General features: G+C 40.4%; 1 protein-coding gene across 1 annotated transcript in view; it reads left to right on the top strand.

Moving 5' to 3' along the window:
- ATP8B4 (ATPase phospholipid transporting 8B4 (putative)) overlaps nt 1-13,355 on the top strand; it is a 95,922-nt gene that overhangs the window by 22,611 nt on the left and 59,956 nt on the right. Inside the window, exons 6-8 of the mRNA XM_063142650.1 lie at nt 3,901-3,973; nt 5,452-5,522; nt 10,834-10,916. Coding sequence (XP_062998720.1) covers nt 3,901-3,973; nt 5,452-5,522; nt 10,834-10,916 — 227 coding nt within the window. The remainder of the gene's footprint in view (nt 1-3,900; nt 3,974-5,451; nt 5,523-10,833; nt 10,917-13,355) is intronic.

Genomic DNA, 13,355 nt, shown 5'->3' with positions numbered 1-13,355 from the left:
TAGTATTGTTTTCATAATGTCATAATGTAGTGTTGATGTTTGGACCTTCCAGAATCCTGCTATCCTCTAGCTCTGCTTCTTGAACCAGTTGATAGAATTTCTCCATTCAAAGTGGGTAGAACTTGTAAGAAACTCTTACTTCTTCCCATGGCATGTATAGTGGGCATGGGCCATGGGAAACCAAGCCTTCTACACTCTATAGAATAACAACATACATAGAAAAGTGGGTTGCAGGACCTTTTCTCCAGCTTACAGTCCATAGCATTTGAACTGCCCTTATATTTAGCATTTCACTTATCTGAAGTTTAATTGAGATCTTACACCATGATGGCTATACATGACCTCCAGATTCAGAGGCAGTACCCCCTCTGTGTATCCTGTGCTGAGGAACCTGAGTGGGAAGATGCTGTTGCACTCATGTCCTGCTTGCGGGCCTGGGCAGCTGATTGACCACTGTGAAGACAGAATACTCAACTAGACATAGGGTGGCCATGTGTCCTCTTTTACAGGGACAGCCCTTTGTTTGCTGGGCTGCCATAGGACTGTCCTCTATTTGGAACTTTAGAACATAAGAAGGGCGCTACTGGATCAGGGCAAAGTCCTATTTAGTCAGCATTCTGTAGTCAACCAGTTGCCTATGGGAAATCCACAAGCACGACATGAGTAGAATAGCACCCTCATGCTTGTCTTCTTTATACTGCCTCTAATACTGGAGGGAATGTATAGCCATAGAGACTAGTAGGCATTGATAACTGTAGCCTTCATAAATTTGTCTAATCCCTTTTTAAAGCTATATTCCTACAAGGATAGCAAGTTCCACACTTTAACTATGCACTGTGCAATGAAGTATTTCCTTTTATTTGCCCTGACTCTCTCACAAGTCAGCTTTGATGGATGACCCTGGCTGTGTTCTAGTATTAGGAGAGAGGGAAAATGTCCTTTTGGTTACCATTTAAGAACATAAGAAGAGCCCTGCTGGATCAGACCAAGGGTCCATCTAGTCCAGCACTCTGTTCACACAGTGGCCAACCAGCCATCAGCCAGGGATGAACAAGCAGGACATGGTGCAACAGCACCCTCCCACCCATGTTCCCCAGCAACTGGTGCATACAGGCTTATTGCATCTAATACTGGAGATAGCACACAGCCATCAGGGATAGTAGCCATTGAAAGCCTTTGCCTTCAGGAATCTATCCAGTCCCCTTTTAAAGCCATCCAAATTGGTGGCCATCACTACATCTTGTGTTAGTGAGTTCCATAATTTAACTATGCGCTGTGTGAAGAAGTACTTCCTTTTATTTGCCCTGAATCCTTTTCTGGCTCTACAACATCCTTTTGAGATGGACGACCAGAAGTGTACACAGTATTCCAAGTGTGGTTGCACCATAGATTTGTGTAAAAGCATTATGACATTGGCAGTTTTATTTTCAGTTCCTTTATGAATGATCCCCAACATGGAATTTGTCTGTTTTCCAGCAGCTGCATACTGGCACATCATTTTCATTGACCACTACCAACATCCTTGTCCTGGTTAGACTTATTTTCTTAAGCGGTTTCCTTCAGATTACATATGCATAGTTGCTTTAAAAAAAAAATTTTTTTTAAAGCAACTAGGCTGTGTCTGCTGCAACTAATACAATTTTCTCCTCCAAACAAGATAACATGCAGAAGAAAATAGGCATGAATCACTGGGGGTATTCTGGCTCTAGATGAAAATGCTGCAGCTGAAAACTTTCTAGGGCAACATGTACTTGGATTGATATTAAAGAGAAAGTGTTCAAATGTGTAAGCCAAATGACCTGGGTGGATTGTGGTGGTGCAGGGCATTCCTTGCTTTTGTGTAAATATTTAAGCTCTTTTTCCAGCCTATAAAACAAGTGGATTTCTGAGCGTCAGTTAAAAATAAATCAGTTTGCTTGCCTTTTTCTCACTTTATTATAAATAACACATTCTCATGTCTAATGTGGTCCCTTAGTAATGCACAGGTGCTATAAATCCCAGGAAGTGTGCTATTAATACATTACCATTTAATGGCATTTAGTGGCATATGATGGGGCATTTATGCCAGTCATCCAAACAGGTCTAGTATTTTATTGAAAATGGTTTTAGCTATCTAAATACTTTTAAATTTTGTATATGCAAAATTTTATGCTGTATTTTTATATTGTATTTTATTACTTTATGAATTGTTGTAAACCATCCAGAGAGCTTTGGCTATTGGATAGTATAGAAATGAAATGAATTATTATCATCACCATCATCAAAATTTGATAGGATGACGATGTAGGTTTTTTTGTTTGTATTTTAAAGCGTGAAACACAAGTTGCTATCAGTCTGTCTTTCCATGTCTGTCCACAAATTTTGAAATATTTTTTAAAACGTTAGAAATCACTTGATTTTGTAAAGAATGAGTTTTCCTTGCACTGCATTACAATTGGCATTTCAAACATGCCAATTGTATTGTATCATTCACAATACTACTTAGTACTTGTTTCTTTCTAAATGCTCACAGTGTTTCACGTATGATTTATTTTGTAAGTTTATATCCCTCCTGTAAACCAAAAATGGCATTCCAGGCACCTGTCAATAATGAAGTGGAAATTAAAAACAGAATTTGGATTAAAATGTAACAAAATCGATTCAAAATTTTTATTTATTTATTTATTTATTTATTACATTTTTTATACCGCCCAATAGCTGAAGCTCTGTGGGCGGTTCACAATAATAAATGTAATAGATAGCATCCAACCCCTTGACAGCAATAGTTCAACTCACATGCCAAAGTCCTGCCTGAATAAAAAGATTTGGACAGTTCAGATTATTTTGGGTCCCTGTCAATTTATGAAATGCCTTTTCATAAGTGTTTTCTGACGTATTTCTACATTTAATGTGCAATTCAAGAAAAAATTCCAAGTCTATAAATAAGGACTTAATTTTAAATAGGTATTTTTGAATGCATTTTCTCACAAAATACCTGTTTATTTTATCCAAAATACGCATTTTAACTGTTTTGGTAAAGGTTTTGAGTCAAGAACTTTATTGCAAAATTTGCAGAAGCACGAAATTCGAAAGGAGAATTACATTCCGATTCTCATTTTACCCTGTGAGATGTGGATCAGGTCACTTTGCATCAGAATTCAAAAAGATCCAATTCCTCAAGCACCTCTAATTTCAACCAGGAAACAGTGTTTAATCTTTGACTTCAAAACAAGACAGTTACATTGATCTAAGCTGCTGGCTTGCTTCAGGCCACCTAGCAAGTTCATGGCAAAGATGACGTTTCAGCTGAGAATTTCAGCTGAGAATTTGTGGTTTGTAGCTTAATTTCTTTACCTATATACCAGCTTTAACTTTATTCAAACTTACCCTTACCCCCTGCTTACACCAGAATGTGTCCAGTTGCACTGGTAGGTCTATCTCATTCCCTTTGGCTTAAGTTTATATTTTTTTGGCAAATTTCTGTTTCTACCAAAAAATAATAAATCATTTCATTTCTAATTCTTTGAAACAATTTGAATCTTTCCTCTCTTGTTTCTGCTTCTTTCATTTCTTTGTTACTTAATGTGTAATCCTATGCATGTTTAGACAGGAAAAAAAACATAATGTATAAACTACAGACCCTACCTCACCTTTATCATTTTTGTGTGCAATCCTATGCATGTTTAGATAAGATAAGATAAGATAAACTCCTACAATTCAGCTATACTGTCTGAGGAATCCTGGGAGTTGTAGGACATTTTTCTGTCTAAAGATGCAAAGGATTGCACCCTTAGTCTGGATTACCATTTCTCATAAAGAAGGCTTTCAGCTAGGAACTATGAAATAGACATGTATTGCTAATGTCAGTATCAATAGCATAAATGTTAAAAATGTCTAGTCTGACTTTTTCCTTTACTGTAGATTACAGAATGAAAAATGGATGAATGTGAGGGCTGGAGACATCATTAAACTGGAAAATAACCAGTTCGTGGTTGTAAGTAATTCATTTTTTACTTCTTTAAAATGTAGATCGCAGAGGAATATACCCAGCTTGCCCAAACTACCACCTATGACATTGGAGGCTGGTGGCTCTAATGTCAGTAGGGTGGTGAAAATGTTCTGGGTTTCAGACAGAACCAGTCAGAACTCTAAAGGAGCTATCCAAGGTGAGGGGTTGGATTCAGATCCCCACTGACATTGGAGCCACCCGCCACCACTTATCTATGGCACAACCACAGTTGGAATATTGTGCAGAGTCCTGGTTAATACATATGAAAAAGGATATTGCAGAGATGGAAAGGGTGCAGAAAAGGGCAACAAAATGATCCTTAGGTTAGAATATCTCCCCCCACCTCCAAAGGACAGTTTACAATGTTTGGAGACCTTAAATTTAGAAAAGAGATGAATGGGGGATAAGTTAGACGTTCATAACATTATGCATGGTATGGAAAAAAGTGGATGGGAAGGGTCTCTCTCTCTCTCTCTCTCCTCTAAGCCAGAGTCATCCAATGAAGCTGTATGATGGGATGTTAAGGATGGACAAAAGTATTTTTTTACACATCACATAATTAATCTATGGAATTTGTTACCCCAAGTTAAAGTGATGGCTTCAAAAGGGAATTAGACCAATTCATGGAAGATAATATTATTGATGGCTAGTAGTCCAGCAATATGTGACCCCCAGGCAGATGCCTCTAAATACTAGTTGCTGGGGAACAAGAGTAGGAAAAGGCTACTGCCATCCATGTCCTATTTGTGGGCTTCTCCTATCCATCTATGGAACAGATTCAGGACAGATACAGGGAAGAACGTCTTCACATTGCGAATAGGTAAACCATGGAATTAACTTCCACAAGATGTAGTGACGGCAAACAATTTAGATGGCTCCGAAAGAGGATTGGACAAATTACTCGGGGTCAAGGCTAGCAATGGTGACTAGTCGGGATAGCTAAATGCTATCTCCGGTGTCAGAGGCAGTATGCCTATGGACACTAGTTGCTGGTGAACATGGGCAGGAGGGTGCTGTTGCACTCATGTCCTGTTTGGGGGGCACGAGTGCAACAGTTGGTAGGCCACTGGGTGACATGAGGGTTTCCCGTCAACATTTGGTTGGCCGCTGGGTGAACAGACCCAACACAGCTCTTCTTATGTCCTTATACTCTTATCTAGTTGGCCATTGAGTGAACAGAATGCTGGACTAGATGGACCCTTGGTCTGACAGCACTGCTCTTCTTTGTATTCTTAACACTGGCAAGGGAGTGAAGAGGGGAATTTACGTCGGATGAAGGGACGGGGAGGGAGAATGCAGTCTTGAAGCCCACCCATTCTCTTATATGATAGGTGTTCACTTGCATTTGGTCTGCCCTGAGCCAATGTGTATACATATTTAAAGGATGGTGTCAAAATTCAAATCAGAAATACAATCCAGGTTGCAGTCTTCTCAACAGTGCTGTTAATTTGCTTCCTTTGTAGGCTGATATGTTACTCCTTTCTAGCAGTGAACCACATGGCCTATGTTATATTGAGACTGCTGAACTTGATGGGTATGTTTTCAGCCTATTTTGCCTTTCACATAATAAGTGCTTCTAAACATTACAGCTGAGGTATGGAAAAACACGCCGGTTCACAGCATTCAAACACACATTAAAACCTGGGCTGACTATATCATTAGGCAGAGCGAGGCAGCTGCCTCAGGCAGCAGATGCTGGGAGGGGTAGTGAGATGTTCGAGGGCAATGCTGTGTGAACCAGGAAGCCTCCGCAGCATTCCCTAACCTGCTCTACTGCCCTCTGATGCCATGGAGGATGCACTGAGCAAAGAGGTGGGTTTTAAATAACCATTGGCACCTGTCAGATGACAAGGGTAGGGGCAGATCTACACCAAGCAGGATATGACACTTTGAAAACGGTTCGAAAGCCGTATACGGAGTGGCGAGCAGTGGCTGTTTAGAATACCTTCTATGGGCTTCCTTTGAATATTTGGAATTATACCGTATATTGTGGGAAGTGACATCTGATTATCTATATTGTTCGGAACTTTTAAGTCAGTCCCGAGAAAAATTATCCCACAGTACTAATCAGCTTGGCACACTGGCCATTGAGGAAGACCTAGAGTCGAAACACGTCTGGCCAAATTGATTAAGTCTACTGAGCGTTTTCTGTCTAGCAGTTTGATTGTTTTGTTGTATTATTGTACATGTGAAATGCTCTGTGTATGTTACTTTTAACATTATATTTTAGTTCATAAAATTGCATTCATTAACCTGTTTCTGTAATTTCCTTGCTTTCATTTATATTGTGTTAGGTGAAGGTTATCACCTTTTTGTTGCATTTATAAACCATTTTAAAGCAGTAGTGTAGATCTTGCCAGGGAGGGCATTCTATGCAGTACAACATGTGACATGGGTAGGCTGTCGAGAGACCTGTACAAGGATGCAGTCCTATGCAGGTTTAGACAGAAAAAAAGCCCTACTGCCATCATTCTCCAGCCATCATGGATGGATGGGGAATGCTGGCAGGACTTTTTTTCTGTTTAAAACTGCATAGGATTGCGTCTTTCTCTTGGAACCGGAAGGTCTTAAACTTGTGTCTAAATGTATGCAGTGAAGACATCAGGCAGATCTCCCTGGGAAGGTCATTTGATAGGTTGTGGTGGTGGGGTTACTACAGAGAAGGCCGTTTTCCTGGCAGCCCCCTGTGACATGTGTGTGGGCAGTGGCAAACTTAGCAATTGTGCAGGAACAAATGGGAGAAAGCGCTCCTTCCGTCCTAAGCTGTTTATAATTGATCTGCATATAAACAAGCCAGTTCCTCTAATGTCCAGTCCTCGCTCCCTAGAATCTATCTCAGGGTGGCCCCATCACATTCATAATGCATGAAACGTAATTTAGGATGGAGCAATGGGAAAGTTTATGCTGATAGGAGCAGCCTGGGGTCATCAAGAGCAAAAGAGGTTTAGCGGTCCTTGCAACGGACCACACACACTGCCTATTAAATGCATGACATTTTCCTAGTTCCTAATAATAGTCCTCCATCATGCACGCTTGGGGACGTGACCACAAATTTTGAGAAAAAAAGAGAGAAAAGGAATAACTCTTTTCGAGTCGGCCTCCCACAGTGTGAGGTTGCAAAAGATCTTTGTGATGTTCTTCGCTCTTTTGTTTGACATTTCTGGCATCTTCGCAAAACTTCAAGCAGGGGTGGCCATTTATGCGTCGCCAAAAAATAGAGGGCGCAGGTTTGTGTAAAATGTGCATGTGCTCATTTGTAGATACAGAGACAGTGGAGGCTGGTGGCTCCAATGTCAGTGGGATGGTGAATCCTCTATGGGTTCCAGTCAGAACTCTAATGGAGTTATCCAAGTTGCGGAATTCTGACAGGTTCTGATTCAAACCTGGATCGGATTCACCGCCCCACTGGCATCGGAGTTACCAGCCTCCATTGTGTAGAGATGAAAGTCTAGAAATAATCCCTATGAATTAAATAGAAATGAAATACATCTCACTATAGTGGAAAAGATTGGGATGGGGATGACCTTTATGCCTGCTGCTCTGGCCGCTGTCCATGTGCTAGTTGTGGTTGATGGGCAATTTCAGTGCCCTTGCTCTCCTATGGCTCTTTATTCCCTGTCAGGAAATCTGAACCACGGACACTTTAAAAATGTTTTTAAAGAGCATGATACCTTTTGCCAAAATACATATTTAACATCTAGCTTCAAGCACTAAGATTTAGCAGTCGGCTATAAAGCGTCCTTCCAAACCTCTCCCAGAAAGAAAGTAACCAACTCTTTCAAATTCCCCATTTCCCAGTTTGATGCTACCGTAAAATTATATTTAATTTCCCTTTGAAGTAAAAATAACGATAAAGAAATAAAAAAATTTTCTTCAGTGCAAGCAAGCATCTGCATTTGCTATGGTGCGAATTTCCTTCAGCTGGCAATGGCTTTGCCATTCCTGATATGCTTAGAAAACCTGTGTGTGGGATGTCTGGATGGAGGCTTGACTAAATCGTATTTGTTGTTTTTCTGTTTTCAAAGCCTCAAAAAAAAAAAATAATGATTGTCATGCAGATGTTCAAACAGTACCAAGCCAGCTTTCAAAGCATCAAAAGTTCTTTCTATTAAGAGCAGCTCTGGTTGGTTGGTTGGAAATGAGTTTGTATCTTGCCCTGGGGGAAAAGTGAACTAGGATGTCTGTATGTCCTACTTTATCTGAAGAATCTTTTGTCCAGTTCTGGGCACCACACATCAAGAAGGATGCAGACAAGCTCGAGCATATTCAGAGGAGGGCAACAAGGGTGATCAGGGGTCTGGGAACAAAGCTATATGACGAGAGACTGGAAGAACTGGGCATGTTTAACCTGGAGAAGAGAAGATTGAGGGGAGACATGATAGCACTCTTCAAATACCTGAAAGGTTGTCACACAAGGATGGCCAGGATCACTTCTCGATCATCTCAGAGTGCAGGACATGGAATAATGGGTTACAGGAAGCTAGATTCCGGCTGGACATCAGGAAAAACTTCCTGACGGTTAGAGCAGTATGACAGTGGAACTAATTACCTAGGGAGGTCATGGGCTCTCCCAAACTAGAGGCATTCAAGAGGCAGCTGGATAGCCATCTGTCCGGGATGCTTTGAGGTGGATTCCTGCATTGAGAAGGGGGGGTTGGATTTCATGACTTTATAGGCCCTTCCAACTCTATTATTCTATGATTCTATGATCTGAAGAGCTGTCAGAGGACAGTCCTTGATTTGAAGGTGTCCTCTGTTTAAAGTGCTGTCTTGGACTAAGCTGGATTAAAAGATAAAAGAACCCCAAGCCATCAGGGAGAGCAGGGGGATTGTTGATATCCATTATCAGCAGGACATCAGATCGAACTGGTACCCATGTCGCCTGGTCACCATCTTCCCCACTATGATGAGATGTATTGCATTTCTATTTAAATTACAACAATTATTCCTAAATTATTTTTAAAATTAGCCTATGTAGAGTTTGTACAACTCTGTCTCCACTTTTGACCTTGCTTTTGGTGACATTTTTCCATGGGCGAAGCTGTAGATCAGTGGTAGAACCTCTGATTTGCATGCAGAAGGTCCCAGGTTCAACCCCCCAGCATCTCCGAGTAGGGTAGGAAAAGTGTCTGCTTGAATTCCTGTGGAGCTGCTGCCAGTCAGAGTTGACAGTATTGGGTTAGATGGATTGAGGGTATGACTCAGTACAAGGCAGTTTCCTATGTTCTTATTTTTCTTCTTTTTTCTCCTTTTGGTGGTGAGTAAGGGGTCACCGTAAGGAGAGTATTGATACATGTGCCTACCTGGGATGGTGAATGAATTTGTTGTTTTTTGGACACAACAAGATGTTACAGGACGCATGTGGCTGCCACGGAAAGCAAGAACCTTGTATCTCCTCTGGTAACATCTAATAATACAAAAATGGCTGAACTGATGTCATTACATGTGAGTTTCACCATCCATCCACCATCATTGGCTGCCACTTGAAGAATGGGATGCTTGCAATGCAATGATGTCATGCCGAGTAGTGCATTCTACTGGGCGTTATCAGGGGAGAGAGGAGGAGTTACAGCTATCTGTGTGCCGTAATGTCAAATTCAGGCCTGAATTATTTATTTATTTATTTATTTATTTTTTACATTTTTATACCGCCCAATAGCCGAAGCTCTCTGGGCGGTTCACAAAAATTAAAACCACAATAAAACAACCAACAGTCTAAAAACACAAATACAAAATACAGTATAAAAAGCACAACCAGGATAAAACCACATAGCAAAATTGATATAAGATTAAAATACAGAGTCAAAACAGTAAGATTTAAATTTGTTAAAATTAAGTGTTAAAATATTGAGAGAATAAAAAGGTCTTCAGCTGGCGACGAAAGCAGTACAGTGTAGGCGCCAGGCGGACCTCTCTGGGGAGCTCATTCCACAACCGGGGTGCCACAGCGGAGAAAGCCCTCCTCCTAGTAGCCACCTGCCTCACTTCCTTTGGCAGGGGCTCATGGAGAAGGGCTCCTGTAGATGATCTTAAGGTCCGGGCAGGTACATATGGGAGGAGGCGTTCCTTCAAATAACCTGGCCCCAAACCGTTTAGGGCTTTAAATGTCAATACCAGCACTTTGTATCGGGCCTGGACCTGGAATGGCAGCCAATGAAGCTGGAAAAGGACTGGCGTAATGTGATCTCGCCGGCCAGTCCCTGTTAGTAAACGGGCTGCCCTGTTTTGTACCAGCTGAAGCTTCCGGACCGTTTTCAAAGGCAGCCCCACGTATAACGCATTGCAGTAATCCAAGCGAGAGGTTGGATAACTGTAGCTAGGCTATCTCTGTCCAGATAAGGGCGTAGTTGGTAGATCAACCTAAGCTGATAAAAGGTGCTCTTTGCCACTGAGTTCACCTGTGCCTCAACTGACAGTTCTGGATCCAAGAGCACCCCCAAACTACGGACCCGATCCTTTAGGGAGAGTGCAACCCCGTCCAGGACAGGGCAAACATCACCTCCAGCATCAATTACAGAAGCTGGAGACCATCCCCACATGATGTGCACACTAATCATGATGTGCACCACGTGATGTGCACTAAGTGATGTGCACACTAATTTATTTTGTCCTACTATTGTTTTGGTCAAACAGATTTTTGATGTTTTGAAGCATTCCAAAAACCTGCAAAAACTGTTTGATCACTGGGGTAAAAAAAATAAATGGGGGACACTCTTTCATCTCTTTTGAGAGGGGGGGGAACATTCTCTATCTTTAACTAATAGGCAAGATTGTGGGATTATGGCCCAAATCAAGAGGGGAAGTAACAGAGATTTTTTGTGAATATGATATTATTATTATTACAGCGAAACAAACCTAAAGGTACGGCAGGCTTTACCCATCACCTCAGAACTTGGAGCTGACATTAGCAGGCTTGGAAACTTTGATGGTAAGCAATGAAATAATAGGAAAGGTTAATTCTTAGGAAATGGTATTTTAAAGTTTTTGTTTTGTTCCATTGTGTGAGATAAACTCCTGGTGGCCATCCTGTTTCAGACTGATGTATGATACTAGAACATACTCAGGCAGCTCCTATGCTGTAAGGTTAGCATAGGCACATTGGACCTTTAATAAGCATTTCGTAAGGGTGTAATTCCATTTAGCTCATATTGGAGGGAGGGATAAGGTTTGGGACCCTCCTAGTGGGATATAGAGACCACAAAGAGGAATGCCTTGATGAGAGATTTATCGAAAGGACCACTTTCACCTAGATGAACCTACCCTACACTTAAGATTGCCATCTCTGCTATATTTTAATTTGCAAGACAATGTATATTTAAATATCAAATCAAATTGTTATTTATTACGGTCGCAGACCAGCAAAATCAACACCAAAACATGCAAAGAATAGATAAAAAGTGACATAAAAACAAAATACAGCTTAGTGAGTTACTTTTCTCAGAAGGATTGCAGCGTTACTTTTCTAATTTGCATTGAGGTCATGGGAAACTTACAGACCCTTTCAGTAATATGGGAGGACACATCCCTTAAACAGATTAATACCAACGTTGTGGGGTTACATCCAGAGAAGGCTGTTAATAAAGGAAAGATTAACTTTTTTCTGCATTCCTCATACATGTTACAATGCAAAATAACATGTTCAACAGATTCTATTGCTCCAGAACCACAGGGACATATCTGTTTATTAACCGGGATTTTACTAAATCGTCCTTCTAGTAATGCTGATGGCAGCACATTAAAACGAGCAAGGGTAAATGCTCTCCTATACTTGGGAATAGTTAAAGCATACAGATATGAAGCTGCAGTGAGTCCATAGTTATTAAGATTATTGTAGAGCAGTGGAGAGCAAGATTTGTTAGCAGCAGTTCTTAAATGCTGTAGATCTAGATCTATTAGTCTTTGAACAACAAGAGATTGGGCCTTCTGGAGCCCATAGTTGCCCATATTTTATCCAAACATATGTATTTTAAAATATTTTTGAGCAGAAAACTGTGTTGCAACATTAGGAGAGGTGTGAAATCCATTGGATAGGTAAGTTCCAACCTGCATGTTAATCCACGAGGTGTATATCAGGCCAGCTCATTATGGAATGTGCAGAGACTTAATTTCTCCACCATTCTTCCTTTCCACATGCCCTACACCTATCTGCACCATGCACCTCCTTCTGCACTTCACAACCTTAATGCTCATATCGTTCCTCCCTCTGAAGTTTCTAAAGTCATCCTGGAATATATGTTCATTACAGTACACCTGAGATTTCTAAAAACTCTGTAAAATGCTGAGGATAAGGTGTTCTTCAGAAAGTGTTGAGTGTATTCCTTTCAAAGCTTTGACCAGCCTGAGTATAAAATAATATTTCTATTGAAGTTATAGTAATCATTTCAAAATTTGCACCTATGTGTATAAATCAATACATGCAAATCTGTGTCCTCTTTTTAGATGAAGTGTTTCTTTCTTTTCTTTTCTTTTTGATGAGGCAAAAAGTGGTAACCCTACCCATTAAGGGCAAATTGTCTTGGTTATACTTACCTTGGAAGGGAGAAGACTGATGATTTTTGGAAGATTGTTTTCATGACTTCATGTTTCCCCCCTGATTTTTTCCTGGATCACATTCATTATTCCTAGGATTGGAAAAATAGAAAGGTGGTATCTTCAAAGTTAGGTTAAATTATATTTATGTTTAGGATCTGGAATATTCCACATAGTCCATTTTGCTGCTGCTGCTGCTGCTGTTTATCACATGTTATATAGCTAGTTTCAGTCATCATGTTTCTGGAACCTATTAATACCTTTCGTCGCTTTCTGCTTCAGAAATGCTTAATACATTTGTGTGCAGAAATTGAATTCTTCCAGATTGAGAAGGATTTAGATTGTTTAGGACGGAGGAATAGCCAGGAAACTTTACATGGTTGGGCCAAGTGATATTTTGGTTTGGCCGCAACAAATGACATTTTTTCCACACATTGTAGGTTTTTCTTTATATGTATAAAAAAAAGCACATAAATTATCTCTGTAAGTAAATAGTATATGAAGCCAGCAAATGTTTGTTTAAAATAAAGGCTGGAATATTTATAGAGCCAATGTTCCACAGCGAAGAATATAATGATGAGTCCACATCAAAGATTTTGAAGTTATTTGCAGTTCACTTTGGCATTTGAAAATATGCTGATTATCTTTCCCCACCAGCCTATCTTTGGTTTAAAAGCCGCAACACAATATATTGAAGCAGGGACATAATACAATAATAAAGGTCATAGTTTAAAGGTACATGATGCAGCAACCTTACCAATGCTGAGCAGGTCTGGGTCTAGTCTATGCCTGGATGGGACACCGTTTGGGAAATCTACATACCTTACATACATATCCC

The sequence above is a fragment of the Elgaria multicarinata genome, chromosome 16 (genome assembly GCF_023053635.1).
Source record: "Elgaria multicarinata webbii isolate HBS135686 ecotype San Diego chromosome 16, rElgMul1.1.pri, whole genome shotgun sequence".
NCBI lineage: Eukaryota > Metazoa > Chordata > Lepidosauria > Squamata > Anguidae > Elgaria > Elgaria multicarinata.
The sequence above is the reverse complement of the archived record's forward strand: the minus strand, read 5'-3'. Positions and strand labels throughout refer to the sequence as shown.